This window comes from Cryptotermes secundus, unplaced genomic scaffold (assembly GCF_002891405.2).
Source record: "Cryptotermes secundus unplaced genomic scaffold, Csec_1.0 scaffold15, whole genome shotgun sequence".
Lineage (NCBI taxonomy): Eukaryota > Metazoa > Arthropoda > Insecta > Blattodea > Kalotermitidae > Cryptotermes > Cryptotermes secundus.
This window is the reverse complement of record NW_019721514.1, coordinates 1,043,253-1,061,901: the sequence shown is the minus strand read 5'-3', so window position 1 is coordinate 1,061,901 and position 18,649 is coordinate 1,043,253. Positions and strand designations below refer to the sequence as shown.

General features: G+C 39.4%; 1 protein-coding gene across 7 annotated transcripts in view; it reads right to left on the bottom strand.

Moving 5' to 3' along the window:
• Positions 1 to 2,962: 2,962 nt before the first annotated feature.
• LOC111875413 (axin) overlaps positions 2,963 to 18,649 on the bottom strand; it is a 75,297-nt gene continuing 59,610 nt past the window's right edge. For 6 of the 7 annotated variants that reach the window (XM_023871646.2, XM_023871651.2, XM_023871647.2 and 3 more), the window contains 9 exons: positions 17,523 to 17,640; positions 15,219 to 15,346; positions 14,666 to 14,788; positions 13,878 to 14,037; positions 10,275 to 10,419; positions 8,214 to 8,348; positions 5,459 to 5,668; positions 4,301 to 4,567; positions 2,963 to 3,708 (listed from right to left, as the gene is read on the bottom strand). In XM_023871646.2, coding sequence (XP_023727414.1) covers positions 3,582 to 3,708; positions 4,301 to 4,567; positions 5,459 to 5,668; positions 8,214 to 8,348; positions 10,275 to 10,419; positions 13,878 to 14,037; positions 14,666 to 14,788; positions 15,219 to 15,346; positions 17,523 to 17,640 — 1,413 coding nt within the window. In that variant the 3' untranslated portion in view covers positions 2,963 to 3,581. The remainder of the gene's footprint in view (positions 3,709 to 4,300; positions 4,568 to 5,458; positions 5,669 to 8,213; positions 8,349 to 10,274; positions 10,420 to 13,877; positions 14,038 to 14,665; positions 14,789 to 15,218; positions 15,347 to 17,522; positions 17,641 to 18,649) is intronic. The other variant, XM_023871650.2, reaches the window with a different exon arrangement.

The window sequence follows — 18,649 nt, the reverse complement described above, 5'->3', positions numbered from 1 at the left end:
ATTCCATGCAGTGTGATGACTAGATGAATGGTTTTCCAGGAAGCTTTGTATCTGTGATAAACCGATATCAAGGTCAATAAGACATGTATAATCACGAAAGAATGCATTTGGTAAGTATGTGTATTTCATTTCAGTATAATTATTCACTCCAACTCAATATGACGAGGACCTTCAGTACACATGTCAGCAGACTGAAAATGAGGGAAATAAAAATGCAGGAGAGGAAACCATTAAACTGAGAAGGGAAAATCACACAGCTGTCAGAACACAAAATTATTCTCATTTCATTAAATTATAGAAGGAAACATAAGAAACAGAGAAACCCCAAAACAACAGGCTATTAGGCATATTTTAAACTGATATGAAATTTGGACCGTTTCAAAGAGAAACAAAGCAAATCGAAGAATTAAGGGAGAAATGAAAAGGCACAGAACCAGAAATTGAATTGAATTTGTGAACAGGGTTAGAAAAGAAAGGATTAAAATGGTTTGGCCAAGTAAAATGAAGGAATAGGAGGATTTTGAGAGGGGTATTAGAATCAAAATTAAAGGAAAGACCTATGGGATGATCCAGAGGACTGTTCAGTCAGGTACTAGAAGATAAGAAAACAAAAAGAAAAGTTTATGGCAAGATAGAAAGGACTGGAAATGATGCTAGAAGAAGGGAGATGGAAACCAGATTGCCAGTATTTCAAGTTTTATTGCAAAATTCAGCGAGTGACACATACGGTAACAAACTGTATACATGAGTTGCAGTATGTACACGTGTACATGGTGAATTGGTCTACAATGCGTGCATCAAGTTGTGTTCAAACTAAGCAGCATCATATTTCTCTCCCTTTAAAAAATATGGCACTCTCTAAGCTCCAGAAAAATTCATTACTGGGAATACTGGAGTGCTGAGGTTCATAACCAGAGGCAATTTTTACATATCCGTGTCCACAGCGATCTCAGCATGACAAAAAGATACGGCAATACCATGAGAAGACATGCTTTCTTTTATATAAATTAAACAGCATTAAGTTCTATTTTTACACTTGCCTCCATTATTTCAATAATCGTGCAAACAATGACACATACTGATGCCTTCCCCCAGCTCTCATAGTGCACTGCACAAAGGATACCTTGCTGGACGACATACCAGTGATGTCAACAAATATAAAATATCATATTGATCAGAACAGATAGAAAAGAAACCATCCAAGAAAATATGATTTAATTAAACTCTGGATAAATTAAAAATAAAGCTGTTACGATTATGCTTCCTTTTAAGACGCTGACCTGAGACATGTGACAATTACTGACAAGTTACCTTTGGATATTGCCAATTTCATTCCAACCTAACTTAAAAATTGAGAACTTCCCTAACATGGTATGCAAAAATGACAGATACCAATAAACTATGAGTAGTAATGAATTTCAATCACAGGTTCAACAGTTTCTTTCTCATTCCTACTTTCAGTTAAAATTTATAATTGAATTAAAATAGCTTAATATATTCACAGCAGTAAATGGTTTTATTCTATACATATACATGAGGAATCAGAATTATGTGACTTTCATATCACATACAGTTCATTGGCATATTGGATGATTGTGATATTATATTTAAGCATCCTGTTACACTCACACAATATATGTGAGACAAACTCCGTCTTAAGTGCAACAATTTAATTGTAGTTCTTTCTTCTTTCCCTCCTCCACACTACATGTTTTGGCCCTAAATGGCCATCTCAGGTGTGTATTCTTACGTAGCTGCTACACTGCCCGTAGTTTAAAATTTAAAATCACCAGTCTTTCCAATTGTATGTATGTATAAAATCTTTGTTAACCTACACGCGTCAATTTTGATTTCTAAAATTGGCACTTTTTTAAAACTTCAATTCAAATTAAAATGTCTATAAAATTTCTGTTCTTTTTCTTTTTCCAAATTTTTAAAATTTTCTCGGGGTACACGCCCTATGTCTATAGTGCTGCAGCGGCCACTTCTTGTTTTATCCCTGTTCAGATATTGTTCTGTGTAGGCTCTCTCTGTGTGTGTCGCTGTTTATCTTTAATACGTGTGCTCAGACTGGTGATTTTAAATTTTAAACTACGGGCACTGTAGCAGCTACGTAAGAATACACACCTGATGATGGCCATTTAGGGCCGAAACATGTAGTGTGGAGGAGGGAAAGAAGAAAGAACTACAATTAAATTGTTGCACTTAAGACGGAGTTTGTCTCATATAGATTGCGATATGTGATGAATGAGTTTGGATACTTCAACTAGGAGATGCCTGTTTGAGTGAGTTAGGATGCTTTGACAGCTGGGCTATATGTGACTATTTGGGTAACAGAAAAACAGTGTAATGGTCCTGCAGGTCAAAGTAGTTTAGTTACACGACAACAGACTTTTTTTTTTACCTAAGGTAATTAAGGAATTTATTGAGAAATCTTGGAGTTTACTACGAGTAGCATAAATCAAATAGTAGGCCAGTAGATTCAATTCTGTACAGCAACGAGTTAATCCAGCAGAAACTGAATATACAATGATAAAAATGCTCCAATGTGGCACACGGAAGACACTGATCAGTACACACGAACACGGGATTGTGGGCAGATATACCTAAAGAGGCGTCATCAGCGGCGACTTGAAGCACAGAGAAAATAATGCTCGAGATGGTTCAAGTTCGTATAGCAACAGGCGTGACCAGAGTGGTTTGAACGGCTGTTGTACTGCGATGTGGAAAGCAAATGGAAAAACTACCACATTATCACTATTCCTGGATAGTCTCTTTCCAAAGATCGCATTAAGTGGAGAAACTGTTTTGGAAGAGGCTGTGGACCTGTCATCTGACAGATTACTGATGAATGAATACCTAAAGAGGCTTCGTTACACATTATAAAATATGGGGAAGTATGAAAAGAAAATAACTGCTCACAGCTTTAGAACACTGTGTACTTAGCTGGCAGAACTGCCTATGAATCTGAAAATGCTGATCTTTACTGCTTAATACTATGCAATCTGTTAAAACGGTACATGACATGATACATCATTTGTAATATGAACACTGATCCACAAATGATTACCTCAAAACATGTCGTCCAGCAAGATCTTTCACAGTTGTTAAAATCATACTCACAAAGGAAACTGATATTCACCATTAGTACCATCTGAGACATACAAAATAAACAACCGACAGCACAGCACACTGCTCCGCAGCTGCATTCATCTGCATAGGCCATCACTTGTTATAAATAAAAATTCATGTCAAGGAGATATATAAAATAGAAATTAACCAAAACGTGTCACGCGCATACTCGTTACTACTCAAGTCTCGACATAATTACAATTCCATACAAAACTGTTTACGATGGAGCTGCCACTGATTTATATATTTTTGTACAATAACATCGTCTGTTGATGAGTCCCAACATGCTAACACTCTGCACTTGTAAATAGTTGTACTACAGAAAAAATATATATCGTTGAAAAGTTTCAGGAACACGTACACTTTGAGGGGAGGGAAAAAAAAAAGAGATAAAAAGGCACACATTTCGCACCTGATGGTTATATTTAATGGTCGACCCATTCTTTTTTTCACTCGACTGGTTTCACCTGTGCCATTATCTTCCCTTCCCACAATGGCAAAACCTCGTTGTCATCTGTTATTTCTTCCTGAATCACTTTCATGTCCAAGTCATCGCACTCTGTCTTGAAGAAGTACCTGCACCAATTGAACATTTTACAATGTACTGCCTTATGAATAGAAATGAGACAGTAGCAGCATAACACAGAATATGCATTACTTCAGCTGCTCAGAAAGAAAACATACAGCTACTATAAGAACACAAATGAGAAAGAAAGCAAATATCATAGACTAAACATTGCAATGGTCTGGTTCTGGTACGCATGTGGAAAAATCAATAAATACCATGGAATAACTAAATGTATGACCTATCAAGGAACTAGAAATGATGTAGGGTGACAAGGGATGGGCGGGATGTATGATTAAGACTATCAGCAGATACTACATCAGTTCGGTCAGTCAGGACAACTGCTACTGACTCTCAGAGAAGTCTTCATTACCAAACACAGATTTCTCACAGCCAGTCAGTTAAGACATGAAACTGCTGTGGCTCAGTATGGGATCCACTAGGGGACTTTCATATTATCTCTTGCAAGTTATTTCATGGTGCTGTAAATATTTAGGCTACATAGCAGTGAATGGTAGGATGACTGACAAACTGCTCAGTGCTTTCATAACAGGAGTTACTAGGCAATTACAGCATAAATAGCAGGAAAGGAATATCACTCACCTATAGCTGCCTTTCTTAGGCAAATATTCCTTGAACTGCCGCAGCGTGATGGCCCGTCCAGGAATCTTGGTGCGGTATGGGAACTGTTCATCACAGAATGAGAAAACTACTGTGGTGAACTCTGGGCCCTCCATATAGATGGCACCTCCAAGCATCAAATTGCGGCCACCACGTAAACTCTTACGCAATGTTGACTGGCCAGAGAGAGCTGCATCCATGGACACATGCATCATGGCACCTGCAGTTTTTGAGGATGATGCCCCAAACCTAGTACAAAGAAAACAATTTTCTGCATAATTTTATGAGTATTAATAATACAGCCACTTCTGAGGGAAATACAGTGAAACTTATGAAGATGGCCACATTTTTATTGAACTGACAAAACTGTATCAACTTACACAAGGCCACCTGTCAACCCTGCATCTCGCAGTACATGCTAGAGGTCTGCAGAATTTAACCTTTCTATGCTGACCACACAAAAAAATGTTTGTGACATTCTGTTGCATCCCAGAACACTGTAACATTAGGAGCACCTCCTGGCAGGAACATGTGAAGGGTTTCCTTCAAGAATCTTCTGCCAGGGGAACTATGGAGCTATCAGAGATAAACAGGAATCAACTGAGACAACTGACCGGACAATATTACTTGAAAGAACATGTATTCAAAATGGGAATAGTAAACAGTCCCAGAGCAAGATGGGCCTCACATGTCCTGTGTGACATTAAGTTCTAGCTGAATTAAGATTCTGCCTCTGAGGACTCCATTTCATGAAGTCCAGTGTCTATCAAAACGCCCCATTATCTTTTTGACATATAAATTTCTTTTAAATGATATTTCTAAATTAAGTTCCTACATCACAGAAAACACATCGCTCCATAAGAAAGTCCAACCAGTTAATGCTGTTTAAAGAAATAATCATTGTTTACTGTGACAATAACATGAAACACGCAAATTTACTGTGTGGACAAATACAGTTTCTTTTAATGCAGTATATGCAGTTACCATTGTACTTCAAAGTTACGGAAAGAACCATGTTTCATGAGAAGTGTGGAACTGCTAGAAGCCTAATCTTTGAAAGGGGACACATAATTATCATAGAAAGTCATAGTATATGGATTTCTTAAGGCCCCTCTAATCTATCTACCCATCCAGGAGTACCTTTGTCGTACAGTCTTGGGGCGCCCATCCTCTTCCAGCAATCTGCGTCTTGCCTCCTCGAGCTGTGTGGCTGTATGTGGGAGAGGTAGGGGCGGCATCGATGGGTCCGCGACAAATGGCTGAGCAGGGCCCCATGCTCCTCCATTGCTGCCACGTTCCAGTGAACCCGATCGAGAGGTAGCGAATACAGCTGCAGATTTTCTATTGTGCCTGTATAAATGTTGAAAACTGTTCATATAATAGTTGCACACTTTTATTCTGACTTCTGGGATATAACCCTGCGCAGTCCATTGCTTGCTGCCTGGTTTATGCTGGTTCCTTAGGTGGCTTATTCTTCGACTCTGACAATGGAGGTGACTTGTTCCTCCAAAACGTTGGTTGATTTTCAACAGACTACATGACGTTATATCCCAGAAGATAGCAACTAGTTTGGGATCTGCTGAGAATTCATCAGCAAGGAGCATCATTTGTTATATACGATTTCATACTGTTAATTTCAACTGCTTTCTCCCGTATTCCTTTACAGTCCCGAGTATTATCAAATGACAAGTTGAGGCTGAAATTTAATGTCATCTCCCCTGAATAACATGCACAAATAGTCAATCATAAACTATCTGCTACATATAGTATATTACACTTCACAGATCCATTAACATGTGAAAGAAGACGAGATGGGAAGCCAAGGTCAGACTTCTGCGAGCCTATTGCATCAGTCTGCCATGTGACACTACACTGTGAACATGCATTGTTTTTACATGAGGCTTTTTTGACTTTGTTTCATTTTGTATGTGATGGATGGCAAACTCAAGCAACATGTCTGCATCAAGTTTTGTATGAAGTCCACTACTGAAACCTTGAAATGCTTCATGAGGCTTCTGGAGAACATTCTTTAAGCTGGACAGTGGTTTGTGAATGGCATTCACGTTTCAAAGCTGGTCAAGTGTCAGCCGAAGATGATGAATGTTTAGGGCAACAAAGCAACAGAACAATGACAGAAAATATTGGAAAAACTATCCACAAACACAGTCGCTGAACAATCTATAAGCTCACTGGTACTGCTGGGATCAGTTATGAAGTTTGCCAGATCTTAGCAGAAAATTTGAACATGGCCCACTTCACCGTGAAGTGTTCCCCAATTCTTGACAAATGATCAAAGATGTGGTGTATAAACATGTGTCTTGAGCTACAAGAGAAGGCTAATGGAGTCCCAACTTTTATATCTAATATCAAAACAGGTGATGGAAGTTGGATTTACGGTCATGATCCAGAAATAATGAAACAATTGTCACAGTGGAAGAGCCCACAATCACCAAAAGCAAAAAAGACGCAGCAAGTCCAGAGTTCAATAAAGAGCATGCTCATTTTTTTTCTTTGACATGAAGGAGATTGTTCATTGTGAATTTGTTCCTCATAACACTACAGTCAACTCTGACATTTACTGTGAGGTTCTGAGATGCTTGAGAAAAAATGTGTGATGCAAAAGCTCAAACTTTGGCGCAACCACAAGTGAATCTTTCATCATGCCAATGCATCACGCATCCCTGAAACCACAGAGTTTGTAACTAACAACAATATGGTTATCATTCCCCATCCTCCCTACTTGTTGGACTTAGCCCTTGTAATTTCAGTTTGTTTCCCAAACTGAAAATGAAACTGAAGGGATGACATTTTGAAACAGAGTTTAACATCTAAAAGGAATCACAGTCAGTACTTGACAGCATTAAGGAAAATGACTTCCACGGGGCTTTTGAAGCATGGAAAAAATGATGGGATTGCTGTAAACGTTCCCATGGAGACTATTTTTAAGGAGATGGCAGCCAAAATCAGTAAGTTTAACCACCATTTATCTTTTGACCTAGTCTGGAAACTTTCTAATAGAACCTCATAGCATGTTAACACTCAACACTTCATTACTATTGTCATTTGACTTGTTCTGTATCCAAAGGTACTAACCTGCTTAGGATTTATAGAATGTAAATAAATTCAATTAAATTAAAAAAAGTGATACTGCACTATGACCGATAAATCTCACACTTACTAAACCATTTTATATACAAGCACTTACTTACGGTTTATTTAATGACATGGTTTTTAACTCGTATGATACAGCTTGGAATGGTTGGATGACTGTGCTGAAAAGACCAGATGGGACTGAGAGGAGGTAACAGGAGCGTGAAGAAAAATGCAAAATCAGGAGATTCATAATTATACTCCTTGCAAAAGATTATTAGGTTGATCAGATCAAGGAGTATGAGATGGTTAAGGCACACAGCACACTGCTGGCTGGGGATCATGTTCTGACACCAACCAGGACAATAGAAAAGCCCACTGTAGAAATGCTGTGCCAGTTGATGAAGAATAAGACACACGATCCATCCAGTACTAATGGCCAGAGGATTTAAAAAGAGCTGTATATCTGATGAAATGGATGGCAGGGGGCCTGAGAGAGAAGCTGTAAATTTTGGCAGTTAAAATAAGAGCGTGATCAGTGAATGTTAAGACAAGACGGAACTGTGAAGATACTGAAGCTGAGACAGGGTAGGAATGGTGAACAGAGCAGGCTGGCATAGTTAAATACAGGCTAGCTACAGGTAAAGCTATCCATCACCAGCAGGAGGTGAATGGTCAGCTTCATGCCCCACCCCAGCCGCTTTACCCCCGGGGAAAGAGACCCCAGTACCCATTGGATATGAGGCTGGGTGGGCCCCAGAGCCAGTCCAGACAACACTCAGTATACAATGAAACAAAGCATTACCTTATTGCCACAGGAGAGGTTGCGGAGGGATCGTTCCTTCGTATCCGATGCTTGGCACCTTCTCGCTCACTGTGTGAGTGCAATACACTGGAGACCTGCTTGTCGCTCTCCTTCAGCCATGACAGAACTCTGCTGCTAAGAAATGCAATGCACTTTTGTAATTACTGCAGCACAGTATGAGATACTAATATTACAAGAAATAACAATTAAAATTATGGTTAGTCTTTCCAACTTTCTGGACTTCTGTTAATTTTCAGAAGTTCCAGAGCCACAAACAGACATGGACTAGATGGAACACGTGTTTAAGTACATGCTCTCCACAAGCAGAATTTTTATTATACTTTCCCTGTTCTGAAAATAAATAAATAAAAATAAGCTTATGAGATCACACTGCTCTCTGTGTGGTTGACGTCATATCAAAGGAAAACAGGTGACTGGTTCTTCTCAAAACTTGTTACATTTAATGCATTTGTAAAAAAAGGGGGGGGGAACTAATTAATGGGCTGCACTATAAATGATACAAACTCCGTCCTAAGTGCAAACAATATATATTATATGTCTTTGATCTTGTTCTTTCTACACTACATGTTTCGGCCTCTATCGGCCATCATCAGGTGTATACTCTTAACGTTGCTGCCACACTGAACCCAGTCTAAAATTTAACATTTAAAAACACAATGTCACATTCTTCGTATTATCAACATCTACATCGTTGATATGTGTCTGGTATGTAGATTATGTTGCACACGTCAAATTTGATATTCTTGTAGTAGCACTCTAAAAATCTTTAGTTATGATGTTTTTAAAACCTTTTAAAATTTTCTCTAAATTTTAAATTTAAAATTTAAAATTCTTAGGGTTACTCGCCCTATGTCTAAGTGCTGGAGTGGCTAGTTCTTGTTTTCACACTGTACAGGTGTTATTTAATGTAGTCTTCTTGTGTGGGTGCCGCTGCTTGTCTGTACTACGTGTTCTGCACTAATGTTTTAAAAGAGCTGCATGTGGCTTATAAGCTGCAGTTTGGCCCTGTCTGTTATATAATGTAAGGGACAGTCTTTTGTGTCTTGTATGTTATGAGTTGGTGCAGATCAATTAGAATGACATGATGGACGTGGTTTGCCTTGTAGAGAAATGTCTGGTGAGTAGAATTCTTGTCTGACTGGCATACTGAACCACCTATGTATTATCCAGGGATTTAACCCCACTGCTGGGGGGAAAGGCCTAAAAATTTTTTAGACCATGCATTAGAAGCCTGACATAAATGAAAAACAGTATTTACAGTCATGAGTATAAAATATACATCACTTTTACACCACTGAATAGCTACCTCTCTAGTACTATTTATTAGAGCATGAACATAAAGGTAAAGGTTAAAGCTATCCCTGTAACAGGCCATGAAGGCCCGTAGGGTTGTAAGACATTGGATGGTGGTGAGGCTGTCAGCCTTATGTGCTGCCCACCCTTAACTGAGCCGACAGCAGCGCCATAGTGCGGATGGAAGGATTAGGTCAATTGAAAAATCCACTGACCTCATCAGCAATTGAATCCGCGACCTAATATTGATTAATTATTCTGAATTTAACAATTCTGTGGTGTTATGGAAGAGGGCAAGGTAAAAAAATTGTATAAAATAAAATAAGTACATCATAAAACTGTCCTTATTAAAAGGAAATGTAGCAGGTGAAACCCTGAAATCATTAAAGCACAATCCACTGCATTCAGTGTCATAAAGAAACATTTTCTTTTGTGTGGGTTACTTTACAATCCTGTCTGTGGTCAGGCTATACAGGAATGAAAGGTACGACAGATAAATCTGAAGTATCTGGAAGAAAGGGGTCATGGCCTGAGGTAATATCCTGGCATTCACCTGGACAGGATAGAAAATGTGCTGGCTGAGATCTGAACTGAGTACCTCACAAATGAGTCTAGGCTGGTATCACTACATCAGCCTGCAACATTAAAGGTGCGTCTTTCTCTTGCGAACAATTATATTCAATGACTTAACCCACTTTACCTTCGAGGCCCAAACTGGTATGTGTTTCATAACAAAATGTAACATACTTGTCTTTGCACTGTGCACTGGGGTGCATAATAGGGGTGCTGTCTGACACAACGCTCACTCCACTGTCAGTCAGATCTGTCAGCGTCTCCTTGCTGCTTGACTTCCTGTTTGAATCTTTGCTTTGGCGGATTCTGAAGTCATGACCTGGAACCAACATAAGAGTTCTACAACCACAAAAGAAATCAATTCCTTACACCATAACAAACCACGTGCTGGGTCAGAGATGAAGACCACAGCTTAAAGACTGAGGATATGATAACATACTGCCTAGTCTATAAAACAATGATGGAATGATGATTCGCAAGTGAAAACCAAGAAAACTCAAGAGAACCTGTGAAGGTGCAACCATGTCCATCACAAATCTCACATGAAATTACTATGGATTAAAGCCAAGCCTCCAAAATGAGAAACCAGAGTCTAGTAGTCTGAAGCAATGATATGGCCCAGCTCTACTACCACATTAACTCAAATTTATGGAAATCTCATTTCTCAAGACTTAATTCAAGTCTTAAAACTGACTCAGATTCCATTTTGAAGTAACATGTAGACTTACAGATTTATCTACGTAGATACACATGCCCACATAATAGGCAGCAACATTATATGCATCAGATCCATCATATATTTTATACAGCTCGGAATCACAAATTAACTCCAGGGAGAAGGGACCTTCTTGAGTTAATAACAGTTGCTCAGTTACTCACAAAATAACTAACATTTATGGAAACCAAATGTTCATCACTGCATTCGTAAGTGCCTGACACTGGTTCCTGTCCTCAGCGGGATAAATCTAGTCCACAACACCTCGCCCTATTTCTTTAAGAGACATTTTAATTTATGTCTCTCGCCTATGCCTAGGTCTTCTAAGAGGTCCCATCCCTGTAGGTTTTCCTACCAAATCTTTGTGTGCATTTCATCCATTCATTACCACTGACTTGCTCATCCTAATATATGGTGAGGGCCGGTGCTACTGGGAAGCAAATATTAACCCCACACTGCATTCATACTATGATTACATGTTATCAGCACCCCAGAATGTGAGAAAGTGATTTCTGGAATTCTATTTGTCTGTCCATATCTATGTGTGCCTTGCTAGCACCTGGCTAGCTGGAAGGAGGAAGAGTTATTAATAGGTCACAAATGGATATAAAACATGTTATATTTGAACGTGGAAAACTCCTCCAACATTGATACATTTGTCCCATCAATTTACCAGTGTGTTGAAACCCACAGCATAGAAGCATTTTGACTGTTGTCTCAGTCACTTCCGCACCTCTGTTTCCACCTCTTCATCACTGAAATGTTTGCCAGGTTTCTTGACCCAGGTGCGAACCGCTTTAGGCGACAAACATTTCCTTATGAATATCCTTTGCACTGAGTCCTTCTGCCCACAAGAAAGCACAACAGAACACTGCTATTTGGCAGCATAATCCCCAAGCGCAGTTGCATTTTGACTACTAAAACCAGCCTCTGAACATGTACATGCGCATCTGCTACCTAGACAGTCATGAAGCTGGACTGTGCTGCCACATAGTGACTCACATTCAAAACTTACTGTAACAGATTTGATCAAAATATTGCCAGGCAATGGCTCGGTAAACACTTCCCAACATGCAACAATATAGGGGAAACTGTGTCCCAGGCAACAACATGTGGTCTGACAATAACGTTCGTGAACTCAACACTGAGTGCTTGCCTTGGCAGCAGTGGACAGAAACCTCAATATGGTTCGATGACATCGGCATAACAGTGTTTCATAGCTGTGTTGTTGTTGATCTATGGCAGTCTCTTTCTGAGTGGCGTCTATTATTGTCTGAGTGTGTTTTGGTGTGCCATCATGAAAATGTCGAAACAGACATTAAATTTCTTGTTAAACTTGGCAAGGGTGGAAGCGAAATCAGGGCGATGTTAATGCAAGGTGACAGAGAAACAGGAAAACCTTAATTAAACGTCTATGTATGAAGTCCATCAATAATGAAAACAATCAATAAATATTCACCATTTAACACTAATACAACATGTTTCGGCCATAGATGGCCATCCTCAGGTGTTTCAATGCGTCCAAACTGCTACACTGCTTTGATGCATGCTAAAATTGCATGTTGCAGTCCGCTTAAAATAACATAAATAATTACCTAAATTCATTATTTTTCTATTAAAATATTTCACAAAATTCTATTCCACCTCATAAGGGGTATCATCCACTTGTCTGGATGCACTGAAACACTTGAGGATGACAGTCTGTGGCCAAAACATGTTGTGTTAGTGTTAAATGGTGAATATTTATTGATTGTTTTCATTATTGATGGACTTCATACATAGACATTTAATTAAAGATGTGCAACAGGATGCTGAAATACAGAATTACAAAGGAAAATCTTAACTGAAGATCTTGACATGAGGAAGCTCTGTGCAAAAATGATCCCAAAGGACCTGCTCACACAGCATTGGCTGTGAGGGAGTTGTTAGCTAGTAAAGACATAACTGTGCTGGAACATCCTCCCTATTCACCGGATCTAGCCCCAGTGACTTCTTCCTGTTCCTGAATATAAAGGATATATTGAGAGGAAGACATTTTGATGTCACTGATGTCACTGATGACACTGGTAGTCATACGACAGCAGCTCTGAAGGCCATTCTACAAAATCAGTTCCAAAATTGCTTTGAAGGGTGGACGAGGCACCGGCATTGGTACATAGCTTCCCAAGGGGAGTACTTTGGAGGCAACCACAGTGACATTCAGCAATGAGGTATGTGGCACTTTTACCCCAATGAATACGCAAACTTTATTGTCAGACCATGTAGAACAAGGTTATGTAATCTATTTCTAGGCAACAGCTTGGTAAACATATTTCCGCGTATTGGACTGTGTTACGCAATGTGGTGACATCAACAATACAGACTGTGTTTTCTGTTGGGTCTGTGCACATTGTTTTAAAGAGAAGTGAATTCAGAAAGAAGCTAGTTCTGGGCAGTTGCAAGTCAGTTAACAACAGGACATAGCCACGGGAAGTTCGAAGTGAAGAAGAATTAGAAGTTGGCCAGTGACGACTTAACGTGTGATGTGAAGACTTTATGAGTGCTCTAGCACAGTGATATCTTGAGTGTGACAGTTATAGTCCCTGTGTTAAAATCTGTTTCCAGGAAACAGATAGGAAAAACTATGCAGATGAATAGCCACTGCTTAGATCTGTTACTTAGTAACAACCAGTTAAACAGATATAGAAGACTTTATTTATGTGTTATAATTATCTGTAGTTATGACAAGTGAATATCCAATAAATCAATTCACCAATCCAAACCCACATCTGAGTCATTAACATGACACAATTATGTCCATTTATGCTTTACTTCCATTTGTAACCTACTTACTGACTCTCCCTCATACTTAAAGAGTTTATCCAGGTGGATATGAACATTCTAACTCCATAAATAGGGACTCTTCATAGTAGCCCTTGAATACAAAAATGTTTTGCTTAAAAGCAGTTCTAATGATTTTGATTCAATTTTGGCAATTTAATGAGGTGATCTCATAGATAAAACTGCATAGGTGGTATTTTCAAATCAAACCCAATAAACAGAATTCTGTCTGCATCACTCACCTGGCTTGGGCAAGTAGGCATCCTGTTTCTGTGCATCTTGATAATCAGACATTGACTTGCTCTTGGGCATGTGTCCACTGCCACCATGATGTTTTTGCTCTGGGCCTTCAGGGAAGTCGTGTACATTTCCAGAGTCTGACGAGAATGTAGAGAATACGTCCTGCACAAAGTAACAAAATTCAGAACTCCAGTTATAGTGAAACTCCCAATGAAGTTTTCTTTGTGGAGCAGTGGATTTGTATACTAATTTGTGGCACACTACAACAGCATACCATAAAATAGCTTGGATAATCCAATTTCAGTTACTTGTGTACCTTATCCCTACTTTAAGACCACAGACTTCCATGGGGCTCAACAGAGAAGTTTCATTTCCCATAACCTCATTTCTGTAAATTCAGTTGGTTGGAAAAGTCCAAAATAATAGTTTTAAACGATGTGTCACACCACTGTCAACAAAAGGATTCAAAGTTTGTACACTCACAGAACAGATCGTCTCTGCAGGGAGCCGATATCGGCACACCACCACAACAAACAAAACTAGATGCAGTGCAGCAATTTTATGAACTTTTAAAGATTTTAAAGTTTTTAAGATTAAAAATAAGAATGCATTCACATGATGGTGAAACAATTTTAGCAAGAGTGTATACACATCATGACGGTCAAATGAGGCTGAAACAGGCTTTAATAAGATACATGAAAGACTAAAAATAAGTGTTGCATTTAAGACGGTGGTTACACACATGCACAAAAACATAACTGTCATGCAGCTTTAAGGTTAATTCACTTACTTTCTCCTTTCGCATGTGACGAGGGTAATACGCAGGGCGAGAATGGGTCTGATATGGATGAGGCACACTGCTGGAATGGGACGGAATTGCAGCACCTGGCAACAGAGCTCCTGTTGTGGATGCCTGAAACATCACACCACAAAGTCAGTTTACTTTCGGAAGCATCTCAGCTGTGTGTATACATGAAACCACTCGTAACATTATCAATATCAGGGGCACATCACAATGACTGTTTAGTTCATAATCTGATCGAGATGAGAATTTGAGGAGGGGGGGGGGGTTTGAGAATTTAGATGAGAATGAAAATTTTCTCTACCAGACACGCTATAATCACAATTTGTTATGCTAGACACACTTTCACAATTCTTTCTCAAAAACAAATTTTTCATAAACACTGTATTTCATAAAAAAAATTAAATCCCATTTTAAGTGATTTTTATATATCAAGTTGCCTCAAACTGTTTTGTTCAAACCAAGATCAACCTCACAACAAAAGAGGTGATTGGATCCAATGCTATAGAGACCATAAGTAAAATGTTGCAGGATTGATTACCTTGTTCAGGTTGATAGCTGTGCCAGGTAGGATTCTGCGTCTTCCCTCTGGAGATTTAGGCCTGGGAGACGTGAGCCCAGGGGAGCGTGAAGGAGTCAAGTCTGACCACACCCGCAATACATGTTGATCTGGAAATCACGGAACATACTGAACTGATGCATATCAGAGGAACACGTGTCATATACATACATATAACAATGACACTTCCATTCTCTAACATCAGATAAGCATTATATTAGCCCTTTAAAGTACAGTGGTAACTATATTTACCACCTACATTAACATGCAAAATTCTGAATTTTTCCCACACAGTGTATATGTGTTTCCTGCATGATTCTCACAGTAAACAGTGAATGTTTCCCTAAGCACAATTAACAAGTTGGGCTCCTATTATGGAAATGCTGTGCATTTCCTGAAAGGTAGGAAATGCAATGAAGAAAAGTAAAGTTGTCCTTGTGCTTAATTAAGCACTATGCCACGAAAACATATGGGGGAGTGGAGGTATAGCTTAACCATTCTTGACCTCAGCACTAAATGGAGGTGAGCTGTCAGCTTCATGCATCAATCCCTTTATGCCCTGAAGAAATCACTTCCCCACACCCTTTGGATAAGAGGTGGGCCCCAGAGCCAGTATGGACATTGTGAAGAAGAGAAAAGTCTGACTGCTACTGGGATTTGAAACCCGGCTGTCAAGCCTCTAGCCCATTGCTATACCAACTCCTTAAATCCTTGTAGTCTTAAATAAATAATTTTCCTGGGGAGTAAAGCGCAGCCGGCGCGTAAGGCTGACAACCTTACCACCATCTTTGAGCGGACTGTCTAGATAATGTGGGACCCTCAACGTCTCACAACCCTATGGACCTTCACGGCCTGTTACAGGGATAGCTTTACTCTTTTTTTTTTTTATCTTCAGGGTATAAACATTGAAACATTCTACCAAACTATATGGATTTAAAGAGTTTTGTCTTCTGGCTTATAATGCCGTGTAGTCTGCTGAAAGTCAACCAATGTTGCAGCTTTCAAATATTATTTAGGTGAAATTTATGCTTCAGGATGCTAACAGGTGAGTACTATTTTGTGGAATGTGACACCATGTACTCTGGAAGAAGTTTGTCGACATTTTAGAACGTACTGCTCCATCTTCAAGGATGAAGAATGAGCCAAGCAATAAGCAAGAAAGCTGTCTCATGACATTAAAAGTTTCATTTTACTGTGCCCTTGAAGTACACAGAGATAATACTTTTGCTCTTATGGTAAAGGGTCAGTTGCTTCTCAGTGTTTTGTTCAGACTGTCATGCCTAATGCATGTCAGATGGCAACATGATGTGCAAGAAAAGAAATTGTCTTTCAGAGTGCACTTTGAGCACACAGCTTCACTCATCTAAAATAGTGCTTGCAGCTAACTTTTGTGATACCCTGGATGTATAGAGATAATTTGCTCTTCATCTCTTTACCATTAAATACTGCAAACTGCCAGTGTTCTGCAAAATGGCTGTCCTGCGGCAGAGCTGCTGGTGTTACAATGTGTATATATGAAAAATTACATTTTGAAGTGCAGAATAAGGTCATTTCTTTTACATTGCTGACAGTATCTGGACTAAAGAGTGTATAATTGAATGGTACAATGCATGATGAAATTTAAAGAATTTTGAAGGAAGCATCTGTATCTTTATCAAGGTGCTATTTTGGAATTTTCCTTGATGGAATGAGGAAAATCATGAAAAACCTCAGCCATAATGGCTCAGATTTGAACCAAGCACCTTCCAAATTACAAGTTTAGAGCATTGCCAACAGACCAACCTGCTCAGTGAAGTGCAGAATTAATGTAACAAATACGTCAGAGAAGAATGGTTTGGATGTGGGTGGGAACCAATTCAGGCAAACATGAACGTAGTAGTAAGACGGCCCATTTAAGGGGCATACAGGTAGAAACTCTAATAGTGAGAAAAAGTTGTGTGTGTGTGTGTGTGTGAATTAGTTCTTTTCAGGGGCCCCATAAATTTTTCTGACACAAGGGAATCTAAACCCAAGCACTGGGAAGAGATGACTCTTGTCTGGGCCCTCTGCATGGATAGTGAGGAAACAGTCCTCTTTTTCCCTTTAAATGCCCGTCAACATAACGGGCTAAGAGCTTAATCTGTGATGTCAATAATGTTACCGTGGGCTCTGATGCAATCTCCTTCACAGTTAGGAGTACCATGCACACGTCATGACTATTGTGTCCAGTCACACTTAACTTTGCTAATCACATAAATGTCAGCTACCTATATATGAGCTATACCAACAGGAAGACACTATACGTACCTAGAATGGCCTGATCACTGTCATCTTCCACCAGCAGCTTCTCTCGGATATCATCTGTGAATGGTGCAGCCATTGCTTCTGTCAGAGATACATCTTCCATACCAGCTACAAGCTCTCCCTGTTGGCACAGAAACACATTCCTTACGTTATGTTCATGTTAAAAGTATGATTAAACTATAGTGATGAATATATGTGGGGAAGGTTAATCTGGAATGGCTGACAATTCTGATTAGCAAACTGATAATCAAAATTATAATACGTTGTCTCTTCAGACCCTCGACACACAACTGTGTGCGTCAGGATGCTGAAGAAAATGGAGAAGGAACATATGAGAATAAAGAATATGGGAAGGTGGAGAAAGAAAAGTAGCAAAAGATAATGGAGGATGACAGCTGAAAAATGTGGTAAGAAAAAGGAGCTGGTATATCTCAGTAAAGCAATGGGCTATGGGCTGGGAAGCCCAAGAATCAGAGGTTTGACTCCCGGGAAGGCAAAGAAATCTTTCAGTTCTCCGTAGTGTTTGGACCAGCTCTGGGACCTACTCAGCCTCCTACACAATGGGTACTTAGAGCTCTTTCCCTAGGGGTTAAGCAGCCAGGGCATGATGATAACTGAATTCCATTTAGTACTGAGGTTACCAATGCATGCAGCTATACCTCCTCCATACATACGCATGATGTGGTGCTTAAATAAACCCAAGATGACATAGTTAGATGATGAAGAGGCTGGTATAACTTTAAGAAGAAGGAGACTAGAAGTTCACGAAAGAAAAGAATAGACAGTAATTCTATGGGAGGCTAAGACTAAACTGAAAGCGTCATAATGCCGTAAGAAGAAGAAAAATATGCTTAAATAAGCACAAGGAAAACTTCACTAATCAGGAGAAAAATTGAGAAGGGGACAATAACGAGGAAAAATGGAGACTTCTCTTCATTGCACTGAGTCTGAATGGGTTAAAACCAGCATCGAACTTTGGTAATAATTTCCACTTTGAAGAAAGCAGTCTTCTGGGATTTGGCACCGTGTATATGTGGTGTTAACCGACGTTTCGGAGGAACGTATCGCCCCCATCTTCAGGGTAGAAGAAAAAGTATAAGAAATCTGCAAGCGACAACACCGTGAGAAAC